Here is a 22,175-nt window from a genome sequence, read left to right on the forward strand (position 1 = left end):
TTTTTTTGTAAATAATGGACTTCAACTCATTGTTTTTATAATTCATCAATCTTAATTGGCATATTTATTAATATATACATAGAGAGATAGATATAGAGTGTGTAATCATATGGAGCAGAGTTCTTATATTTGGGACCTAAATCAAGCAATTTTTCATATTTTTTTGTAAATAATGGACTTTAATTGATTACTTTTATTATTGATCAATCTGTCGATTGGCGTATTTAAAAATAATAATGAAATAAAAATGAAATGTGCAATGATATGGAGGAGAGTTCTTACATTTATGTATTTTATGAACAACGGACTTTAACTGATTATTTTTTATTATTGATCAATCTATCAGTTGATGTATTTAACCCCTTAAGACCTGGCGTCTACATGCATGTACATCACATTTTGGGTTATATTACCACAGTAGTTCATTTCTTTTTATTATTTCTATTATTTTATTTCATTATTTTTACATTTTTCTATACATTTTTTAAAAATATATTTTTATTTTCTGTATATTTTTTATTCTCTTTACTATTTGATCAGATGAAACAGTCAAGATAAATAAAGAATGCATATCAAACAAGAGCTTGCTGCTAAAGAACTTAAAAATAATAATAAAATATAGATATACGTTGTGCAGTCATATGGAGCAGAGTTCTCACATTTGGGACCTAAAACCAGCAATTGTTTAAATTTCTTTGTAAATAATGGACTTCAACTGATTATTTTTGTATGATTGATCCATCTGTTAATATCTTTTTCTATACAATACAGGTTACACAGTTTGCAGCGATATAATTAATGTATGAAATATTTATTAGGAAGTCCTTTGGAGGGTCGGTGACAGTCGATATACTGATGGAAAAACAATCAGCTGCAAAGCTATAGACTGTCACTTTCACCGACTCTATTCTATTTGGACTACAGGTGATTATTTTCATTATTAATCAGTCTGTTAAGCATTTTTCTGCCAAGTATAGATGTACACATTTACTCACATTTGACACCTGAAACCAGCAATTATTTAAAATAATTTTTGGTTAATGAATTACTTGATTATCGAATGATTATCACACATAATATTATTATTATTATTATTATTTCATCATCTGTTACTGACTCCTACGTTACCCACAAGCTACCATTTATATTCTGTTGTGTGAGCTACATACTGTAAACTGCTGTCTTTAAATATTCTACTATGTTTTGTTAAACTAAATTTGATTGGATTAGACACATATAGTCAAACTCAAGTCTTTTAGGGTCTTGCTGATGGGCAGTTTCATTTTCTGACAATTTATCAAATGTTATCATCAAACTAATCAAAATGAAGAATAAAAATAATCAGTTGCAGTTACCTATTCTTCTTTACCTAAACTGTCATTTGATTATCAACTACTACTTGCATCAGTACTATCAATAATAATATTGTTTTTTAGGCTACATACAGGAGACTGCTGATTTAAAATGGAAGTCAAGTTAATATTAGGGTTTTAAGTATCTGAAGGTTCAAGATCTGACGGTACTGAATTTGTTCATATCTGCCCCTGAATCCCACAGAATTAGAGAAATGAAAGAAGGTGCAGAGGCTGAGGGTCACAGGGTTTGAGTTTTAATAACAGCTTTGGTAAAAAGTTATCAAAACACTGCATTAAGAAACTGTCTTACCAAGAGGATAACGAACGTGTTACTCCATAACTCTGTGAGCTCCCGTCATTTTGACAACCACTGGCAGCTCGGCGGCGATTAGTTCATGACATCAAAGTCAGTCATTCAGAAAAGCACCTAAAAGGGCAGCGCAGCGAGAAGGACGCGTCGCCTCCGCGTCTCGTCAGCAAACTGCTCCATCCTGTTGTGCGTGGTGTAGCATCGAAACAGTGAACGTGCCGGAGTAGAAAACATAAAGGTCCTTTGCAGAGTGTGACTGGGACGTTACGTGTGACGTGTTTTTATTTAAAAGCGGTCGGTGTGGAGGGGAAGGCCTGAGGTGAGAAGCTTGAACGAGGAGGTAGAGTCGTTGGCCTGTTTCTCAGATCGCCTGCCTCTCCTGTTGCTCCGTCCTGATGGACCGGGCCTCTGGGGGCTCTGATGTGGGCAGCAGGCTGTTATCGACACCATCGAGGCTTTTCCGGCACACTGGGCAGGTGTCATGCTGTGAGACGAGAGAAAACTTGTTAACGAGTCGGCAGAAATTAAGCGACACGACACTATCTGCTGCAACGTGAGGAAAGCATCACCTTCTGGTTAAAAAACTGCATCAACACTAAAAAAAACCTTTTTGATTACATTCCTTCAAAGCCCTCATTCCCACTCCTCGTCCTTACCAGCTCCAGCCACGGCACTATACATTCACTGTGGAAGTGATGGAGGCAGGGAAGCTTCCTGACAGACTCCCCTAATGAATACTCCTCCCTGCAAACTGGACACTCGAGTCTGCAATCTGGAAGAAACAAGAAACAGAAGGAAAGAAGCAGAAAGTATCAGAGAGTGTGTCGTGATGATTCATTAGAGCTCAAATGTGCACGACAGGCCTACAGGCTATTACAGTGTAACACGTTTGTGCTCCAGCCCTCGATAAATCACGTTTTAACAGTAATAAGTCATTAAAATGTATAACTAATACTGTGAGCTGAGTGACGCCATTCATTTGTCTGCAGCACCTTCGCGAGCGGCCGCCTTTTTAGAAGCAGTTTGCATCCGAGCCAAAAAGCATTTAATTATGAGTTACTAATGTGGCTCATAACTATGTCCTTCATGGCTAAGTGGCCTTATCTTTGCAATAAAGGAGGAGGAAAGGAGGGATTGAAGGAGGCCAGGAAGGATAGAGGGGGGATGGGAAAGAAAGATAAGAGGAGGGAAAGAGAGATATGATGAGGGAAGAAAGGAAAGAATGAGGTAAATAAAAGATATAAGAAGGAAAGGATGGAGGAGGTCAACAAACTTATGAGGAAGTAAGGAAAGACAGAAGGAGAAATAATACAAAGGGAGAAAGGGTAGAAATAGGGAAGAATAGAACAGAATACAGGAAGGAAGGAAAGACAGGAGAGTGACATAGAAAGAGCAAAGGAAAGATATGAGGAGGAAAGGAGATAAGACAGGATAGATACGAGGAAGATGGAAGGAAAGATGCCAGAAGGAAAATTAGATAGCAAAGAAAAACAGAGGGAGAAAACCCAAAGTAGGAGGAGGGAAAGAAAAGATTTAAGAGAAGAAAAATGATAAGAAATTAACTTTTTTTAAACTTTTTTTTGGTGCATAAAATTAAGAGTTATTTTACAGATTTTCTTTTTTGTTGTACATGGGTCGCCTGCCCAAACTGTTGAGCTATCCGGCCACACAAGCCACATTTAAAAAAAACAAAAAAAACAAGCTCCAAACACAAGATGTATTGGAGTGATCATGTGATGCCATGCTGGAATCCCCACCTGTCTGTTCTTGAGAGATGCAAACTGTTGGCAGGGATGAGATCATCTCCTTTTTAGCAGGGGGAGGACCTGTGGTCTCCAACTGTCCTAATAGCTGGATGAGTAGGAGAGAACACAAGTAGTATGGCAGCAATATTCTAATAATGAGCAAAAACATGAAAACTAAACAGCAAATAACAAGTTTGATCATAAACAGAGAGAGAGAGATGTGTGTGTCAAGAGATGATGTTTCATTAATAAAGGCTGAGAAAGAAGAAGAGGAAGTGATGCTAAAACTAATAAAGTTGTCACAGAGCTTTATACTCTCCAGCTCTGGCACCACTAACCTCCGTAATGACAGCGTCCAGACCTCCCTGACCCCACGCGTAGTCTCCTGGGTTCGAGTGCAACTGCAGCATGCTGGATCTGAGAGGGAAACCGAAAGAGAGCAGAAGGGCGAGAGAAAGAGAGAGCATGAGGCGGGGAGGTTGTCACACAACGTTAGACGAAGTCAGAAGCAAATGATGCGAAACGAGAATTAAAAGGCGTTTACAGTGCAGCTGGTGCAGCACCGGGGTTTCCGTTGTTGGCAAACAGGCCGGCCAAGAACTGCTGCACAATCCTTGAAAGAGCGAGAACAGAGAGCAGAGATGTCTGGTTAGAGAGCGTTCAGAGGACTTTCACCGTCTACTCAACAGCTTCAGACCTTCGTTTTATACTCTATTATTTGAGTTAGTAAATCAGCTGATGTATGAGGCCGTTCCCGTTAATTAAATGTTCTGTAGTATTTACAGTAAACCTGAGATGAAGAGTAATGACTCGCAGCAGTAAATATCAAATAATTAGACAGAGATCCCAGCTCCATCAGGCTAATGCAATAACCAGGCCGTTTTACAGTCACATATTACTCAAGAGTTGGTCTTTAAGAGCCAGCGTGTTTAAAAAAAAAGGCACATTTTTATCTTTTCATCTTGTTGTAATGGGAAACATTTCACGACTACATACGTTATATTAACAGTTCAGTCTCCTTTTAAAACCAATAAGTGTTCTCTGATTATATAAAGAACCGATACATATAGTTGTGAATAAAAGCTTATTTATATCGTGGCAGTCTAGAGTTTCCAATGATGCCTATAAGTTTGAACTTTCTATAATAAAATAATTGAAACGTTTGTGTCCTTGTCACAAAAAACAATCAAGCATTTTGGTTGGATCCTAGAGTTATTACAGGTCTTCTGGAAATATGACAGAATCTGCTGGGTCAATACTAATATTTGGTTAAATGTCCTTTAGCTGTTTTCTCATCAGCTCGGCACTTTTGGGAGCCGCCTAAGAGCTTCTGGCTGTATATTCGACCACTCCTCCTGATAGAAGTGCTGCAGTTCAACTAGATTTGTTGGTTTTCTGACACAGACTTGTTTCTTCAGCACCGTCCACAGTTTGTTGATGGGATTTAAGTCAGGACTTCGAAGAGACCAATTCTAGCCAGATTTCTTTACCACTTTTGATGTGCGTTTGGGGTCATTGTCTTATCAGAACACACAACTACATCCAAGATCCAACCTTCTGGCTGATGATTTTAGATTTTCCTTAAGAATGTGGAGATAATTCCATCCATCCATCCATCATCTCTACACCTTAATCCTCACTAGGGTCATGGGGGGCTGGAGTCTATCCCAGCTGACTCAGGGTGAAGGCAGGTTCACCTGGACAGGTAACCAGTCTATCACCGGGCTACACTTAGAGACAGACAACCAAGCACACTCACATTCACACCTACGGACAATTTAGAATCACCAATTAACCTCAACATGTTTCTGGACTGTGTGGGAGGAAGCCGGAGAACCCGGAGAGAACCCACGCTGCACGGGGAGAACATGGAGACTTCACGCAGAACAATCCCAGGTGTCCTCACCGGGACGCCAACCGGTGACCTAATTGCTGCGAGGCAACGGTGTTAACCACTGAGCCACCGTGCAGCCCAGTGGAGGTAATTCTCCTCCTTTATTGTTCCACTGGCAGCAAAACAGCCTCAGACTAACAGAGAGGAGGCCACTAACAACTTTCTACATCAAAACTCATCATTCATGTTGCTGTATGTATATTTTTGACTCAACAGATTTTTCAAAACAAATCTGTGAAAGAAGCTTCATGCATCATATGCTTTAATGATTCACTAATCGAACATTAAGAGCTGTAGGAGTCACTGGAAACTTAAGACTGCCTTGATACACACGGTTCTTTTTTTTCTTCTTTTTTTACGATTGCAAATTTACTGGTAGTAAATTTATCTTGTTGCTGTTCCTGGGAAACCTTTCTATCTATTAACACAAACTGTGCTGTTCAGGTGTGAACCAGATGTCATTAGTCATTGGTTCTACGGTAACAACGGAGACAGAGAGAAAAATAACCAGAAAACCGTCTCGCTGATGTTTCTGTATACCGTGTCCACACACCCTTCCACTGCAGGCCTTTGCTCAGGCCTGGGCGACCTCTCCTGATCAGGGTTGGCGGGAGATTCTGGTTCTCTGGCCTCGGCAGCGCCCGGCGGGGCCGAAGAAGGACGGCTCTGTCCTGCAGATACCTGCTCGCCGTCACCTGGGTCGGACTCGGAGGAGGGCGGATGCGACAGCAGGGCAGAGCGCTCCATAAACAGCAGCTGCCATAACTTGGAGAGAGACCAGAGAAGCAAAGAGTCAAACAAATCCTTAGAGAAGGAGGAATGTTCTGATTAAAATGCCATTTGTTCGGACATACTTCTGAGAACAATGAGTTTGAGTCGTCGCTGGTCGCTGGTGCTGCGCTGTCCTGCAGGAGACTAGAAAAGAGAAATCTGTCAGCAGTGCAAATGAAGAGCTTGTGTTTTCAAAAAGTTTGAACCACTGACACTCCAGGCTTTTATCTAGGCATTTAAGTACTCGCTTTATGAATCAGAAAGTGAGTTTCTCTCCTTAAAAAATGAAAAACAACACGTTAAAGCACCAAAGCTGAGCAGTACCTGGAGTCTTCAGCCACCTCCTCGATGAAGCCAGAGTCACATCTGGGGCAAACGAAATCCTGAAGGAGAAAAGAAATGCCTCACATCATGGCCAAAAAACGTGGACACTAAAATTTCTCATTTTATTTTATGATTATAGGCATTGTAGAAGCGAGGTGCAGGGGTTTAAGAGCACCGACGTGGTCGGGCACAGATGTTTGACCATTAATAATACCTTTTCAGAACTCTCTGCACACAGTCACAGTGTTTGGTTTGATTCTGGCTGGTGAATAATTAAAACTACAGACAAAATAAAGAGATTTTTCCCCAACAGAAGCACATAAACCACGACAACAAACCTTAAAACTGACATCGCTTAGAATCATAACAAATGAAAGATTCGATATTTGGCCACAATTTGGACGGAGGAGTGGAAAGATTTTATTTTCAGTGTGAATATTCAGATATAAATAGAAATTTGCAGGCACTTTGGGGTCTGCTGAGCATTTTCTGAGGGAGTTAAGGGCTGCACGGCCCTATTAGTTTTTAAATCCTAGCTAAGGTGCACTTTTACTCTTTGTCTGTGCAGAATTTAAAGTGTCAGGTGCACAGAAACTGAGCTCCAGTAGCTGCTCAGTTCGTTCAGTGTTTCACCTCCTGGAGAACTCATCCATCCATCCATTATCTATACATCGCTTAATCCTCACTTGGGTCGCAGGGGGGCTGGAGCCTATCCCAGCCGACTTAGGGCGAAGGCAGGGGACACCCTGGACAGGTCGCCAGTCTATCACAGGGCTACACTTACAGACAGACAACCACACTCACATTCACACCTACGGACAATTTAGAATCACCCTGGAGAAATCAGCTCCCAGCAAAAAAAAGTAAAAGTTGAAAAGTTATGTCGTTACACTGGGATGCAAAGAGAGAAAAAAATTCTTTATTTATTAAAGGTTACTGGACAGAATCAAACAAGGTCAATATAAAAATATTAGAGTCTTTCTTAAACACTTCCCATAAAGTTAGAAGCACACTATTATCTAAGATGCTATTGTCTCCTGCTGCTGCTGCATTATTACCTTTAAGAAACATCGTCAAAGCCTCAAAACCCAGTCCTCTGTTTGATTCTAGCCAGGGTTGTGCTGCGTGCTCCATTTCTCCTGTTATTCTGACTGTCAGCTTTAAAAAAGTGAAGTCACAACATCGATACATCTTAAAACAGAAGCATGTGGACAGGGACACGTTGGGGGAACTATTCTCTGATTCTACATTTTTAAATCGAGTTTAAATGAATCTTTAATGATGATAACATATCAAGAATTCAATATTTACTCATTAAATTTGGCTGTTGGCTGGAGGAGTGGATGTTTACACCTTTAGATTTTCAATTTAATTTTCCAGGAGAACATTTAAACCTGCACAACATTTTCTGGTGGAGTTAAAGTGTGCATGGTCACATATTAAAGCTCTTGGCTAAGGTGCACTTCTGTGTGTAGTTGTGCCATGAAAGGTTCCCAGCAACAGAAATAAAAGTTTTAAAAAGTTATAGCCTTCATCTGGTCTGCAACTAGAGAAAAGATTTTTAAAATATTTGTAATTTTTCATTTATTAAATGTTGCTGGACAGAATCAAACAAAGTGACTGTCACACTGACAGATGAGAAGGTCTTTCCTGCCATAAAGTTAGAAGCACACTATTATCTAAGATGTCATTGTGAGCTTCTGCAGCTTTATTATTTCCGTTTTAGAACTAAGACTCATAGTCAAAGCCACAAAACCCGGTGGCTGTTTGATTCTAGCTGGGCTTGTGCTACACACTCCACTGTTCCTGTTATTTCGAAGGTCAACTTTCAAAAAAGTGAAGTCACAATGCCAGATAAGTGATCCTTAAACAGCAGAGGTATGTGGACGGGGACACAGGGAGGGAAGTATTTTCAGATTCTGCATTTTTAAATTGATCTTTAACCTCTTGAAACCTGAGCTCTTGTTTGATATGCATTTTTTTTTTAATTTCTTTTTGCTATTTAATAATAAAATAATAAAATAAAACAATAATACAAAAATAAAGAAAATAAAAATATATTTTAAAATATGTACTAAAAATATTTTTAAAAAACAATACAATTAAAATTAATATACAATAAATAAATAAATAAATAAATATTGAGAAATTAGCTACTGTGGTAATATAACCCAAAATGTGATGTCCATGCATATGGAGGTCTTAAGGGGTTAAGGATCATAACAATTGAAGGATTCAATACTTATCCACTAATTTGACTGGTAGTTGGAGAGATGCACATTTAAACCTTAAGGTATTTTAATGTGAGCTTTTGAATCATAAGCAGAACTCTACAGGCCTCAGGGCTCTGGTCCACATGTTCTGGTGGAGTTGTGGGGTGCGTGGCCATGTGTTAGAACTCCTGCTAAGTTGCACTTTTGCTCCATATTTGTGCGTAATTGTGCCATGAAAGGTGTCAAATGCGCACTGGTGGCCACTTCCACTGTGAGCTCAGTGTCTTAACTCCTGGAGAAATCAGCCAAAGAAATAAAAGTTCTGTCTTTAAGCTGCACACAGAGAGGAACGACTCAGCTGAACCAGACGCACCTATGTGACGCTCTGTGGCATGCAGCGGATCATGAAGACCGTGGTGGTGCATGTGGTGACACCCACACAGCCCCTCTTACGTCTCTCACACGCAGTTGACAGTAGACAACTGGACACCGAGTCGCCAACAGTGGCGCTTCTAAATATGGCACCGCGGGTCGCCAGACTTTACGCTCCGATCTGAGAGTTTAGTGCGTCGCTGTGCGCACGGCAACAACCGCCAAGCCACCGTTAGAGGCAACGTTTGTGATGCCAGTAATTATAATATACAGCAGCAAACAAATGCGAATAAATCAGTGAAACCTGCACGTTTTGTAGAAATGAAACCAATCTGAAAGTGTTAGATCGTGGCTCTGTGGGGTTCGTGGATGTTACGCAGGGCCGGAATAGTAAAGAAAAAAACAAGAAGCTGCTCCAAAGCGACTCACCGGGAGTTTGGGGTTTGTCTCACATTTACAGCAGTGACAGAAAAACCGGTGTTGTGGTGCCTCGGCAGCCTCCGCCATCTTCACGGTGAAGCGCAGTGTCCTGACGTCGGTGCTGCAGCCCATAAAAGTCTCCGAGCCGCTGACAAGTCACCACACCGGAGCGCGAGCCGCTGCGCACGGACCGAGACACAATCCCCGCGCCGTCGGTTTTAGAAACACGCTGCACACAGGGGGGTTATTTTTACACCGGTTACACAATCAACTTAAATTTTAAGTGCCAGAATCACCAGCTTGATATGTCTCCTGTTTTGGTCGCCGCGGTTAAGATCAAGTTGCAAGAAGAAAAAAAAAAGAAAAGAAAAAGAAAGAAAAAAAAAAAAAAGAAGAAAGAAGCAGAAGCAACAAGTTGACACCGAGGATGCAGTGTCCTCCCAGCGTGTTGGGGGTCGCCAGAGAATAAAAGAATAACCGAGGGTGATGCTTTCTCTTTAAAAAACACGGTACAGATTTAAATTATACAGATTATGATGTAGAAAATGGAAAAACATCTAGAAACACTAGCTTAGCTTCAGGGCTAACAGCCTGTTTTCTAGCAACGGCATCAGTTACTGAGAGTTAACAGTATTATTCAGTTAAACATTAATTTAGGGTAAACCAGGCAAAGAGAACCTCTATTCTCTGAAAATATTTATAACATTTTTTATTGAAAATGTATGTATGTAATATATACACAAGGTGCATGCTTTAGTGAATAAACAAGTGAATTATCCTCTAAATGTTATACTACAACTTTATTACAAATGTGAAAACTTAAACAGGGTCACTTTGAGCAATACAAACGTCTTACTTATAAGTTAAATGAACTACATTCTCACATTTTGAAGGTGCTTTGACTTTAACTGCAACATAAATGTTAAATAACACATTCAAAAGACAATTTTCTTTTTAAATAGTTTGATTATTGCCAATTAAATCACAGCTGAGGGGCCTGAGACAAAACTTATAACTTTACGTCATTATCATTGATAAAAAAAAAATGTATACAATAAATAATTTTAACAATTTAACAATGGGGATGTTTGGCTAACTTGCTAGTAAGCTAGCAAGCTAGTTAGCTAATGCTACAGCAAGATAATATAACGTGATTAGCTTAACAAAGCCAGCTAGTTAGACTTTTAGACAGATAATACCTCTTTTTTTAATGCTGTTAGCTATTATGCTACTGTATTAGCTGATAGTGTACATAATTTATTAGAAATTTAACATTAGCCAAGCTAGAGAATTGAAAAGCATTAATGTCATTGGCCATTTTTTCCTCAATCGTCCTCTTAAATTTTCACATATTACAGAAAATTGTTTTATTTGTTTAAACTAATGTATAATCCTCCATATAACTTTATTCCATTATCATTAATTTAAAAAATGTATACAATAAATAATTTTAACAATTCAACAGGAATGTTTGGCTAATTTGCTAGTAAGCTAGCAAGCTAGTTAGCTAATGCTACAGCGAGATAATACAACGTTGTACGAATGGATAATCCTCCATGTAACTCTTGTGTTAACAGTAATAAAAAGTTTATATAGGTATACTCTTGCAAAAAAAAAACACATGGAGGATTATTTTACTGTCAAATATTAGATCATGTTACTTCAAAATCATTCCTCTGGTTTTTCTTAGACCAGTGAAATGATCTCAGTGCTGTTGAACAATTACACAAGCATCCAAGAGAAGACCTGTAATAAAAACTGACCATATCTAACGTTCCACTTCACCCTAACATCTCAAATTTTAAAAAATCTGGAGTTTCCTATCTTGCCAGTAAGACAAGGCCATAACAACAGCAGCAGACTGTGAAAGCATGGCAATATATTTTTATTAAAACCAAGACAGTGACTTGTAATAATCATATTAACCACAAGCAGCACTAACAGAACAGTGACAGGTACCAGAACCAAAACAACACATGTTCATCATCTTTACAGTATGAGAGGTTTTTTGGCAACACAGTAAATAGGCATTCTCATTTGTAATTGTAAAACAACTTGTTAGTTTACACTTATGCAACAAAAAAAAAAAGAAGTGCTGAATAGAGTTGAGCCTCGCAGTCATGGATCAAATACAAAGATAGCCACATTTTAGTGTTCAGACCCACTTTTGCACTTTGTTCTAAACGTGGCCCCTCAGAAACACAACAGACATGGTAAATATCCAGGCTAGCACTAGAACCCACTTGGCACACATCTTGTCTTTTCATATAAAAAAGCATGTTCCCTGCATTCGCTGACACTTCGAACGGCCGCATCAAACTTCATGCAGCTTCAGCATCTTGTTATTTTTCACATCATCTTTCCGTTTCTCGAATCAACTTGTACGATTTCTTAGTGGACTCCTGATTTGGCAACGTAGCTAACTGGTCCTGTACACGTTTCAGTTACTAGACAACCCCACCCTGTCTCATGCAGTGCCCTGAAGTTTATTAAATTCAAATCACCTTGTGGGGGGAAATAAATACTGAACTGATCCTCTATCAACCCGTGAAGGCCCTTCACCTCCCCCACGTCTTACCCTCCCAGCCCTGGTCGCTCCTCTCTATCGCGGTGCGGTGAAGGCCCCCTGGGCGGCGGTGGCGGCTGCCTGGCGTACGGCCTGATTGGCCATGACTCCGGTGGCGAACTCAGCCTGGGCCTTCTGAAAGCTGGCATCGGTTTGCCTGTACAGGCTGTGGATCTGGAGCGGGGAAGAGCAGAGTACAGTGACATCCGATACATGCGGCAATTCATCATCGCATTATGCGCGCTATGAGGGTGAAAGCGATCCCCCACAACCTGATATTGCGGCTATTCTTCAGCCTGCTTGTTATCTGCTCGCTGCCTTCATGGTAAGTGGACCACCTGGGCAAAGCGGTGAGAGTATTTGCATAGACCAGGTCATAAGTGTAAATAGAGCTCATCGAGTCTCAGTCGTTCTCAGCCTCACTAATAGCATTTAAAAGCTAAATCCACATTCAGGTTTTGTGTTGTTACCTACATTTTCAACCCATATTTTCATCCATATTTCCCTTGACTCTTCAGGGACTCCAACAAAGGTGCAGCAGAGTAATCGCAGGCTTTTATCTCTGACCCTGAGCAAAGCTGAACCCCAGTTAGCCTCTGATGGTCACATTAACGTCATTTGTGCTTGAATGTCCGGCTGAGAGGCAAAACTATTTAAATGTGTACCCTTTTTACATCCTGATTACGTGTATTACATGCAAGTTCGGAAACCACAGGCCTGCACTACAAAACAAGGTCAACGCACCGAGGAAATGCTTTTGTTCTCCGGCTTCACTGAGCCCAACAGTCTCGCTGAGCTGACTGTCAACTCGGCGAGTCAACCCAGGATTTCTAAATGCAGCTATAAGCGCGTTCACGTAAACGGGACGGCGTTGGCACCAGACGACCAACTGCAAACATGGCCAGGTGTAGAGCTGCACACTTCTCACACGGACAACAAGCTGTAATCCTAAACCAATACGAGGAGTTTAAAAATACGATACAGGCAAAAAGCGACACTGTTGCTGCAGCTAAAGCCAGGAAGGAGAATAAGTAAATAAATAAAAAACTGTCTGTGTGTGAACGCACAGGTTTATAGGTTCATAATATCATTGCCACATCACTGAGATCTGAATAAACTGTTCGCAGCCAAAAAAATAAAATAAAGATCACTGAGAACCTTCTATGCTGGTCAGGGAAAACCAAGGGCAGTTTGGCAGAACTCTAACCTTCCTCTCACTGTCTATGCACCGAGCTCCACGGGATGTTCTAGTGATGCTGATGCCATTTTCAAAGAGAAATGACTGGCCAGGAGGTGGAGTTTTATAAGTTTAGAGCAGGGATCTCCAACTCCGGTCCTCGAGAGCGACTGTCCTGCAGGTTTTAGACGTTGCTGCAACACACCTGACTCACATGAATGGATCACTAACAGACTTGTGTAGAACTTGACAACAAGCTGTTGGAGATCCATTAATGTGAGTCAGGTGTGTTGCAGTAACGTCTAAAACCTGCAGGACAGCAGCTCACGAGGACCGGAGTTGGAGATCTCTGGTTTAGAGCACGAGTTACTATGTAAAGTAAATGATTGTCACAGCCCTGATAAAAACCCAACCTGAAGTATCTTTATTTCTACTCCTGCTACCATGTCCTGGTTTCTCAAAACCATCTTAGATGCTAATCCAGATGCCTGTAAAGTTGAAGCAGGGTTTGGGGTTAGCGAGGTAACTTCAGGTTGGGTTTCAGCTGTTGGGATCTCCAACAGCTTGTTATCAAGTTCAACACAAGTTCTGTTCATGATCCATTAATTTGAGTCAGGTGTGTTGCAGTAACATCTAAAACCTGCAGGACAGTAGCTCACGAGGACCGGAGCTGGAGATCTCTGGTTTAGAGCATGAGCTACTATGTAAAGTAAATGATCGTCACAGCCCTGATAAAAACCCAACCTGAAGTTACCTCGCTAAGCCCAAACCCTGCTTCAACTTTACAGGCATCTGGATTAGCATCTAGCTGGCTTTGAGAAACCACAACATGGCAGCAGGAGGAGTAGAAATAAAGATGTTGTGGCATGTAAACACCAAAAACCTGCTAAATACTCTCATGCTAACGTATAGCGGGACACGAGCTCTACTCAAATTAGATCAAAACCAGGAAACCAACTTTCAGGTAAACACACCCAGTGACTCCATACAAGTCACACACTCGTGTTAACGCTCTGAGGACGTTCTGTTTTTAATGGTCCAACTCTGAATATCCTCTTAATTAGCGCATACAGGGATAGCGTGACTGACACCCTGTCAAAAAGCGCAGCCTTTAATTTGAGCCAGCACCTGTGAATTTCCCCCGAGTGTAAACACATTTATTCACCTTCTTCAGCATGACAACCCCCATGGCGGTTTGGGCAGTAAAGAGGATGGCATTTATCATCATGATCGCACCGACAGGGACGCTGGTCCTCAGAGCAGCCAGGCTCACGATCCAGCCGCTGAGGGGGAAGAGGAGAAAACGAAGACAGAGAGAGAGATTTAAAAACACGATAAGAGAGAAGTCAATTAATATTCTAATTTGCACTTGGAATTAAAAAGCAATCAGTGTCTGAATAAGTTATCCTGATAATGGTATTTACACCTGCCGCTTGTTATGCGCTCATTATCTTTGTTCTGTCAGCATTGAGCTTAAATTAGAACACTGTGTTTAGTTGACAACCATCAACTGGAAAAAGTTCTCCTGCCTTATTCAACTTAAGCAGACTTGCGCATTAATAATAGCTGCTATTTAATTAGGTAGTGTCGGGGCTTTGCTTGCATCACTTGGCTTACTGGGACACTTAAGTGGAACAAAGCCATTGTTAGTGGTATTAGTTACACCTGTGTTTTCACCACTATGACATTAAAAGAGCCTCATGGCTGCTGAGCATTGTGCACGAGCAGGGGATTTTATTTACTTCATCCAGACTGTGTTTTTATGCAGGATTTAACAAGTAAAAAACAGAACTCAGACCCACCTGAAGCCCCATCCAGGGATGCCGATGGCCATTATAACGTAGGTGACCACTTGGGCGAAGAAAACGAAGAAGAAGACGAAGAAGTTGAAGGAGCTGTCACTCCTAGAAGAGAGAGAAACAGTTTAGCGCAGACGGAGCCAAAAGAAAAACTAAACCAAGCAGCAAGAGGAGGATTAAAAAAAATAAAAAATGCACACCTGAAGGCTTTGTACACGGGTCGGTACCAGCAGACGAAGGAGCAGGGAGTGAAGAGCAGGGCCCAGAGGATGGCGAGGCCCAGGCCAACACCACCGGAGGGATCCACGCAGAACATGGCCAGGGAGGAGATCAGGTTGAAGAGCAGCGTGCAAGTGCAGACTAGATAAAGAGCGATTAAAACAAACAAAGAGGAGACACAGCCAACAAAGAGATGAATGAACAAAAGGGAAAAGCAGTGCAGTGTGAGTTCAGGGATAAAAACTCTGAATCCGAGCCACCCTTCCCCCCGTTTGGGAAAAAAAAAAGGCAATTTGTCAGGATTTTGGCTGATGCAATATGAAGCCATTTATTGCTGCTTCTCTTTGCCTACCGCTGGGTTTAGAACCGGCTCCTTTGGTTGTTCCAGGCTCAGAACTCCAGAAGATGTCAAACCCATTTTTTATTTATAATCTGTTTTTTTTTTGTTTTTTGTTTTTTTTTTACGATCCCATTTTTATTTTTTTTTTCAATGCTGGAGTTTAAACTGAGTACAAGAGTAAATCATCAGTTTCTTCAAGGATCTGTTCGTCCACATACATCATGGCTTTCATCAGCTGCCCAACAAAGGCCTCTTGTTTGTCCCTTCTGTTTTCAATAGCTCGACCCCTGCTGGTATCGTTTTCTAATCTTACGTTGCCTCTCGTTCTTGTTTCTTGTTCTCATTTTATTAAGAAAATCAATATGTCGATTTGAAAAGGACTGCAGCTTCAAACCACTGAGAAAATATTGAGAAACTAAAATATACGATGTTAATGTTGAACACAATGTTAAGAGTAAATATCTTACTTTAACTTATTTCTTAAAGCAGTTGCAGGTGGGTCACACGTGTAAAGAGTAACATCTGTATTGCAGCATTCAGCAGTAAAATAAAACAGCGTGTATTCTTCTATACGCAAGATTTTACACATTTTTATTTACAGTCGTGACTCGATAATCCGACATTAAATGTAAAACCTTCTTTTATGTAGGATAGCAAGGCTGTTGGATTGTCAACACGGAGGTCGAGATACAAGGAGGGCTTGATGCTGGAAGGCTCATTAGTTGTTAATTATTGTTCATAGTTGTTATAATAACTAGTGTATTGTTAGAACACTACGCATTGCTGGATTTCAGCCTAACTGACCGGTGAGCTTGTGCACGGGCCCGTCAGTTGACATCAAAGGTAAATACGTTCAGACAGCAGCTGAAGTGACCCAAATCAGATTTTTTTTTTTTCTCCTATGCGACCTGTATCTGGTCTTGTCATGACAATCTGAACAACACAGATCCAGTTAATGATGAATATCAGAATATTCGTCCCGGTTGGGGGCCACTTCCACCCCGGGGCAGTGCTCCGATGGGGTGGAAGTGTCCAGAACACACAGGCAGTACTTGGCTGCTGATGCTAGTTTAGTTAGCGCTCACACTTTTGTTTCCACCATCGGTGGCGGTGGGGGAGTGGCAGATACGCTCCACCGTTACCATCCATGTTTACTTCCGTAAACACTGAGCATGCTCGCTGCGTGTGACGTCGTCGTGTCCTCTTCTGCGCATGCGGGACACTTTTGGGTCGTATGACGTTCACACAGCAGATCACATACAAGTCGCATTTAACTGAAAATGTGAAGGAACTCACAAAGAAATCCTCATTGAGCATCAAGTCCTGCAGTGTGAACGTAGCCAATCTGTGGGATTGTTCAGTCAGATAATACGCCGTTATCCTGATTGGTGACTTTAAATATCATGTCGGAGTCAGAATCCAAGGCTGTCGCTATGTTAAGGCTGTTTTTCATGGGTTCTGTTCACTTTTCTTTAAAACCTGTCGGATAGCAAGGTTTAGGATTGTTAAGGGTCGGATTATCGAGTCATGATTGTAATTACGTTTTGGTTTCTGTTTGGTTTCACGTTATGTTCACCAGAGTTCATTTTCTGTCTCTCTTTCTCTTTGTATTTTCAAAATCAGCATCAAGCGACACTTTGTCATAACCTAAACTGATTTTTTTGTGATGTGATGTTTGTGAACCTGAACTGAAAACAGGGATCATTTTACAACCCTCTTATCTTTTTTTTTTTTTTTTTTACCCAGTACACTGTATAAGTGACAAGGTGTGCAGAACTAATATGATTTTGTGTGTGTGTGTGTGTGTGGGTTATTGCTTTAACAGCAGTTAATTTACTTGCAGTTAAATGAGCTGCTTCTTCTGTACACGTCCGAAGCAGGAGCCCCAAACTCCTCGACCTAGCACTGAAGTGTGACAGTCTTTGTACAAACATTCAAGCTGTTACGCCAGACAGTTCAGTAGAAGTCACACAGGCGTGAGTCAGCTCTTACTGCCTTCCACTGGCAAGTCTTAAGTGCTAACACGTGGAGCTTTTAGAGTCAGCAGTGCTCCGGTCCGATCGCATAAACCACTGAGTTTTACCCTCACACCGTTCAAACCCCTAAAGAGCTGCATTATGATGACACAACAGTGATGCTGGGAAATTACAGGAACTCACACATCCAGAAGTAGTACATGATGGTGACGGTACGCTGGAAGCGCTGGCTGATTTCCACGTCGATGTCCTGGTAGAAGCAGGGGCCCACGGGGCAGAAAGAAGGCAGTGGGGGCCAGTTGTTCTGACGGGCTGGAGAAGAGAGAGGGAGGGGACAACATGAGTGAAACTGGTTTCTTCTACTACAACCATTTCCTCTATTAAATCCAATTCAGTCATGTTTAAGTCAATGAAACCTGCACAGGTGATGCATGATTTTTAAACTCTTGCACTTTTCTTCCCTTACTCTACTACAGATCACAAAACATTTCTGATTAAGGTTTCATCATTAAAAACATGCAATACATAAATAACACTATAGTTATTGTCATTAACTGAATTTAACCCTTCATTTTGTACATTAAACATGCTCTTTTACACATATCTAAGGCTGCACATCGTCTGAAAAACACTCATTTTCCTTATTTTACATGTTTGTTTAAATATTCGTGAGGTTGTTTCCCAGCAACCCTCACCTCTAGAGCAAAAACACAGGAGTCTGATTCCTTGTATGCGTACAAACACCTGGCTAATGAAGCTAAATCTGATTCAGAGACATAACCTGAGACATTACCAAAGGTTGAACCAGGAACAATTTGCCACTAAAGCTTTAGATTTCACCTAAATCGCCCTTTAATCTGCATCCCTTCTCCCTTCATCTCCTCCATGTCTTACAGGCTCCAGCTCCCAGGCTGTGCGACTCAAGCTTCCGCTCTCTCCTCTCCAGCTCCTGGGCTTTCTTCTCCAGCTCCTCCTGCTTCCTCAGGAGTTCTGCCGTGGTAGCATTCACCACAGTCTAACACGGGGAGACAAAATGTAAAAGAGAAAGGCTCTGTCTGGGTCGTAAATAATGGAAAGGGTTATGTAAAAAAAAAATTTAAAAAAGCTCAGCATCAAAAGAGATTCACGGAGGAGAGGCTTTGAAAATGTGTGAATTTACTGCATGAATCAGCGTTTGTACCGAGCAGAGGTCTCAATACAGAGCTACAAGTAGGTGGGCTACTGGTTTGAATGAGTTATTCAGAGAAGTCTGCTGATGACTGAGGTGGAAACCATGAAGAAGCTTGTCCTGCTGGTTTTTCTAGGATCAGGCTACAGAAACTGAAACTGAATGGGTTGATTCATCACATTTCTGATTCTTAAAATATGAGAGCAACCCCATTTCCGTGCATCCAGCTTGGGGTCGGAGGCTGAACCTTCACCTGAAGCGAGTGTTTCCACATCACAGCGTGAATACCTGAGAGTTGTAGGAGCCATAGTTGCGAGGCTCCGTGGGCGTCGTCCTGCTGGGTGGAGTCTGTGCAGGCACAGATGGAGCGGAGGGAGAGGTGGCTTCATACGGCGGCGGAGGCTGGAACGTGTTTAGAAAAGAGACAGACATCACACACCGGTTTGACCAATAACGTGGCAAAGAAGACAACATCAAAGAGGCATTTCACTGACGTTTAGCGGTTAAAATGAATAAACGACTGAAGCTAGTGACCCGTCCCATAGCCAGAGAGTTCCAGCTCCCGCCATCTGGACGGAGATTTAAAGTCCCAAGATTTAGGACTAGACGCTATAGGAACGGCTTTGTTCCTGCTGCTGTTTTAAATAGAGCACTTTACTTTAAGGTCTGTCTTATTTTTATTTCTATTTAACAAAAGCCCGACCTGATCTTACTTATTTATTGTCCCTTTGTATCATGCTTTTAACAGGGGTTGTCATATCTGCATTTTAGTGGTTCTTTTATTTTTATTTCACTTTTAATCCAGTCCAGTGAGCCTGCGAGTACTTGTCAATGTCTGTGTGAGTTGTTAGATGCCTTCTCCTGCTACTGCAGAACAAATCTACCTCCGGGTACCGATGAAGTCACCTTTAACCTCGACCTACATGCAGCTACAGTCAGGAGGCACAGCCTTGAAGATCTGGAATATAGTTCATTTTAAAACGGTACGACAAAAGACAACCAATTACATGTTGTCATTCTGATTTTTATGTATTTGTGTTCATACCTAAATTCTGACAAAACTTAAACAAATGCAACCAGAACAACTGATGAATAAATAATAAAAGTTAGTGAACATATTTAAATGTTTTAGAACTTGTGCACCAGAATACGTCATGGTTAGACATTTTGAAGTATTAACAAAAGTAATAATTAGAAATTTGAGTGTTCTAGCAGTAACAAGCCTTTGTTTTTAATTCTGATTCTAATTATTACTATTAGTTGTCACATTTCATAAAGTTTTTTGAGAGTAAAGAAAGTGTAGTGGAGTATAAAGTAGGAACAGAAATACCCAGAAACTAACGGAAAGTACAAGAGCCTCTGATGTGTAAAGTCATGCAATGTTGAGTAAATGTGTTTAAATTCTTCATTTTCTGCTAATTAATCGACCACGAACTTACAGACTGCCGTGATGCGGGGGGGATATTTACAGTTTCATTTAGCAGAAGCTTTTATCCAAAGCGAAGTACATCATTCATACACAACTCAGCTGCCATGCAAGGAGCAACTTCAGGTTCAGTGTCTTGCCCAAGGACACTTCGACTATGGAGGGGCCGGGGATCAAACCGCCAACGATCAGAATCAGAGCCACCTGAGCCACAGCCGCCTGCAGAATACTTATGGTGTACATCAGATGAAAGCTTTTCCCTGCTCATTAATCATTTGCTTATTATGTCCCACAACAAACCCCAGTGATCGTCTGTGACTGTTTAAGACCAGTATCAGAACCAGAACAAGACCCCGAGTGAGTCGGCACCATGTGGCTTACACACGGGTGTGTCCCGCGATTAGCTGAAAATAATTGTAGAAATTAGATTCAGTGTCAAAACAAGTCCTAAACATGCACAAGTTGAGTTCATTTTGCTGCGGTGTTGCCTAATACCAGCAGCTGACAGGAAGTACACGTGGCGGTTTCCAAGCAACAAGTGGTTCATAACTTAAACGCGAGCTGTTTCCCGGCAACAACTCCGTAGCATCCAGCTGAGATGTATATCACGGTTTGCTGAACATGTAAGACACAAAGACGGCATAAGTCATGGAAATTTATTATTCCTAAAGAGGCAAAGCTGTCTTGGTGGCCCATAACTCTGAGGCACCGACAGCTACACCCTTAATCTGTGTCATCTGGTTTGGACTATTTTGATTAAAAAATGGTGTCGTGAAGCAGTTCACTTGGCCGCAGTTTCACAACCTAATCCTGAGATCGTGACAAGACACTTTCTGCTTTTAGACCTCTGAATGGCTGCACGCATTTTTTGATTTGCTCAGCAATTCAAGCGGAGTAAATAAGCGAAGTGAAACAAAACGGCAAGTCGGCCTGTTTATCAGGCTACGGCGGCGAGTGAAGAGGTAGAAGAAAAGCTACACAGACTCTCTAATGTCTGGTTTATTTCAATTTCATTGAGAAAAAGGGACTGACGGATTGTAAAAGCAAGTCTCAGGATAAATTTTAAATAAAAGGTTGAAGTGCAAGTCCGTCTGAATGTCTGTTTTGTGCTACTTTCTACTTCCACGTCACTGCATTTCAGAGGGAAATACGGCACTTTCTACTCCACTGCATATATCTGACAGCTTTAGCTATTTGTTTCCTTTAAGTTAAAGATTTTCCACATTGGATAAAACACAACACATGGTTTTAGATCAAACCAGTGTATTTGGGGTCACACTTCAGACGTCAGGGAGTTCCACCAAACAGCAGATTTTCCCCTCTAAAGTTCTCACATGGCGCAAAGACTGAAGAAAAACAGATTTGTGTACCTTATTTTGTTTTGCTATTAATCATCTTAATGCAAACTAGCTCCACCTGCAACAACAGTGACATGCTGTTGACACACTGATGCTGTTAATAGTCCTATTACATCATATATAATATTATATAAGCCAGAGGGACCAAACCAGGACAGATTCTGCCGCTAATACGTGTCCCCTTTTACCTAACTAGACTTTTTTTATGCAGGACGGAGTGTGTTTACATCGCTGTATTGGCACTTTTACTTCAGTATGAGGTCTGAATACTTTCTCCACCGCTGACTGCATATTTTAGCATTAGAATGTTAACAGCGATGCATAATGTATAAACGGCATCTGCTGCTCTATACGCGGAGGTGCAGGTTACTTGACGGTCCCCAACCTGTGGGCCTGCTAAAGAAGGAGGGTGCATGAGATAATCATTGAGGAAGGAACGGAGAAAAATGTTCTGCTGCACTAAACTGCATACATTTTTGTGACTGTTTTGCAAGCAGGTGGCTCGGTGGTTAGCACCATCGCCTCGCAGCTAGAAGGTCCCGGTGAGGACACCCAGGATCTTTCTCCATGTTCTCCCCGTGCAGCGTGGGTTCTCTCCAGGTTCTCCGGGTTCCTCCCACAGTTCAGAAACATGCTTCGGTTAATTGGTGATTGTAAATTGTCCGTAGGTGTGAATGTGAGTGTGCTTGGTTGTCTGTCTCTAAGTGTAGCCCTGTGATAGACTGGTTACCTGTCCAGGTGA

General features: G+C 41.3%; 2 protein-coding genes across 2 annotated transcripts; both read right to left on the reverse strand.

The window, feature by feature from the left end:
• Positions 1-1,587: 1,587 nt before the first annotated feature.
• rnf115b (ring finger protein 115b) lies at positions 1,588-9,747 on the reverse strand. The gene is made up of 9 exons (XM_008280442.1): positions 9,414-9,747; positions 6,400-6,458; positions 6,159-6,219; positions 5,858-6,069; positions 3,955-4,023; positions 3,749-3,827; positions 3,423-3,516; positions 2,322-2,437; positions 1,588-2,149 (listed from the first exon to the last, which is right to left on the reverse strand). The coding sequence occupies exons 1-9, from the start codon at positions 9,534-9,536 to the stop codon at positions 2,027-2,029; spliced, it is 936 nt and encodes a 311-aa protein (XP_008278664.1). The 5' UTR covers positions 9,537-9,747; the 3' UTR covers positions 1,588-2,026.
• Positions 9,748-11,266: 1,519 nt separating this feature from the next.
• Positions 11,267-19,222, reverse strand: scamp3 (secretory carrier membrane protein 3). The gene is made up of 7 exons (XM_008280453.1): positions 18,938-19,222; positions 18,376-18,496; positions 17,665-17,793; positions 15,147-15,306; positions 14,950-15,051; positions 14,313-14,430; positions 11,267-12,144 (listed from the first exon to the last, which is right to left on the reverse strand). Exons 1-7 carry the CDS (start codon positions 19,121-19,123, stop codon positions 12,007-12,009), a joined length of 954 nt encoding a protein of 317 aa, XP_008278675.1. The 5' UTR covers positions 19,124-19,222; the 3' UTR covers positions 11,267-12,006.
• Positions 19,223-22,175: the final 2,953 nt, after the last annotated feature.

This window comes from Stegastes partitus, unplaced genomic scaffold (assembly GCF_000690725.1).
Source record: "Stegastes partitus isolate 25-593 unplaced genomic scaffold, Stegastes_partitus-1.0.2 Scaffold6, whole genome shotgun sequence".
NCBI classification, from domain to species: Eukaryota; Metazoa; Chordata; class Actinopteri; family Pomacentridae; genus Stegastes; species Stegastes partitus.

Coding starts and splice junctions, on each gene's coding strand:
- rnf115b (XM_008280442.1), bottom strand. CDS start 9,536: ATGGGCTGCAGCACCGACGTCAGGACACTGCGCTTCACCGTGAAGATG. Junction 6,070..6,158: donor CAAACTCATTGTTCTCAGAA/GTATGTCCGAAC, acceptor TCTCTCTCCAAG/TTATGGCAGCTGCTGTTTAT. Junction 3,517..3,748: donor TGGACGCTGTCATTACGGAG/GTTAGTGGTGCC, acceptor CTACTCATCCAG/CTATTAGGACAGTTGGAGAC.
- scamp3 (XM_008280453.1), bottom strand. CDS start 19,123: ATGTTGTCTTCTTTGCCACGTTATTGGTCAAACCGGTGTGTGATGTCT. Junction 18,497..18,937: donor ATGGCTCCTACAACTCTCAG/GTATTCACGCTG, acceptor TCCCCGTGTTAG/ACTGTGGTGAATGCTACCAC. Junction 12,145..14,312: donor GGGTTGTCATGCTGAAGAAG/GTGAATAAATGT, acceptor TCCCCGCTCCAG/ATCCACAGCCTGTACAGGCA.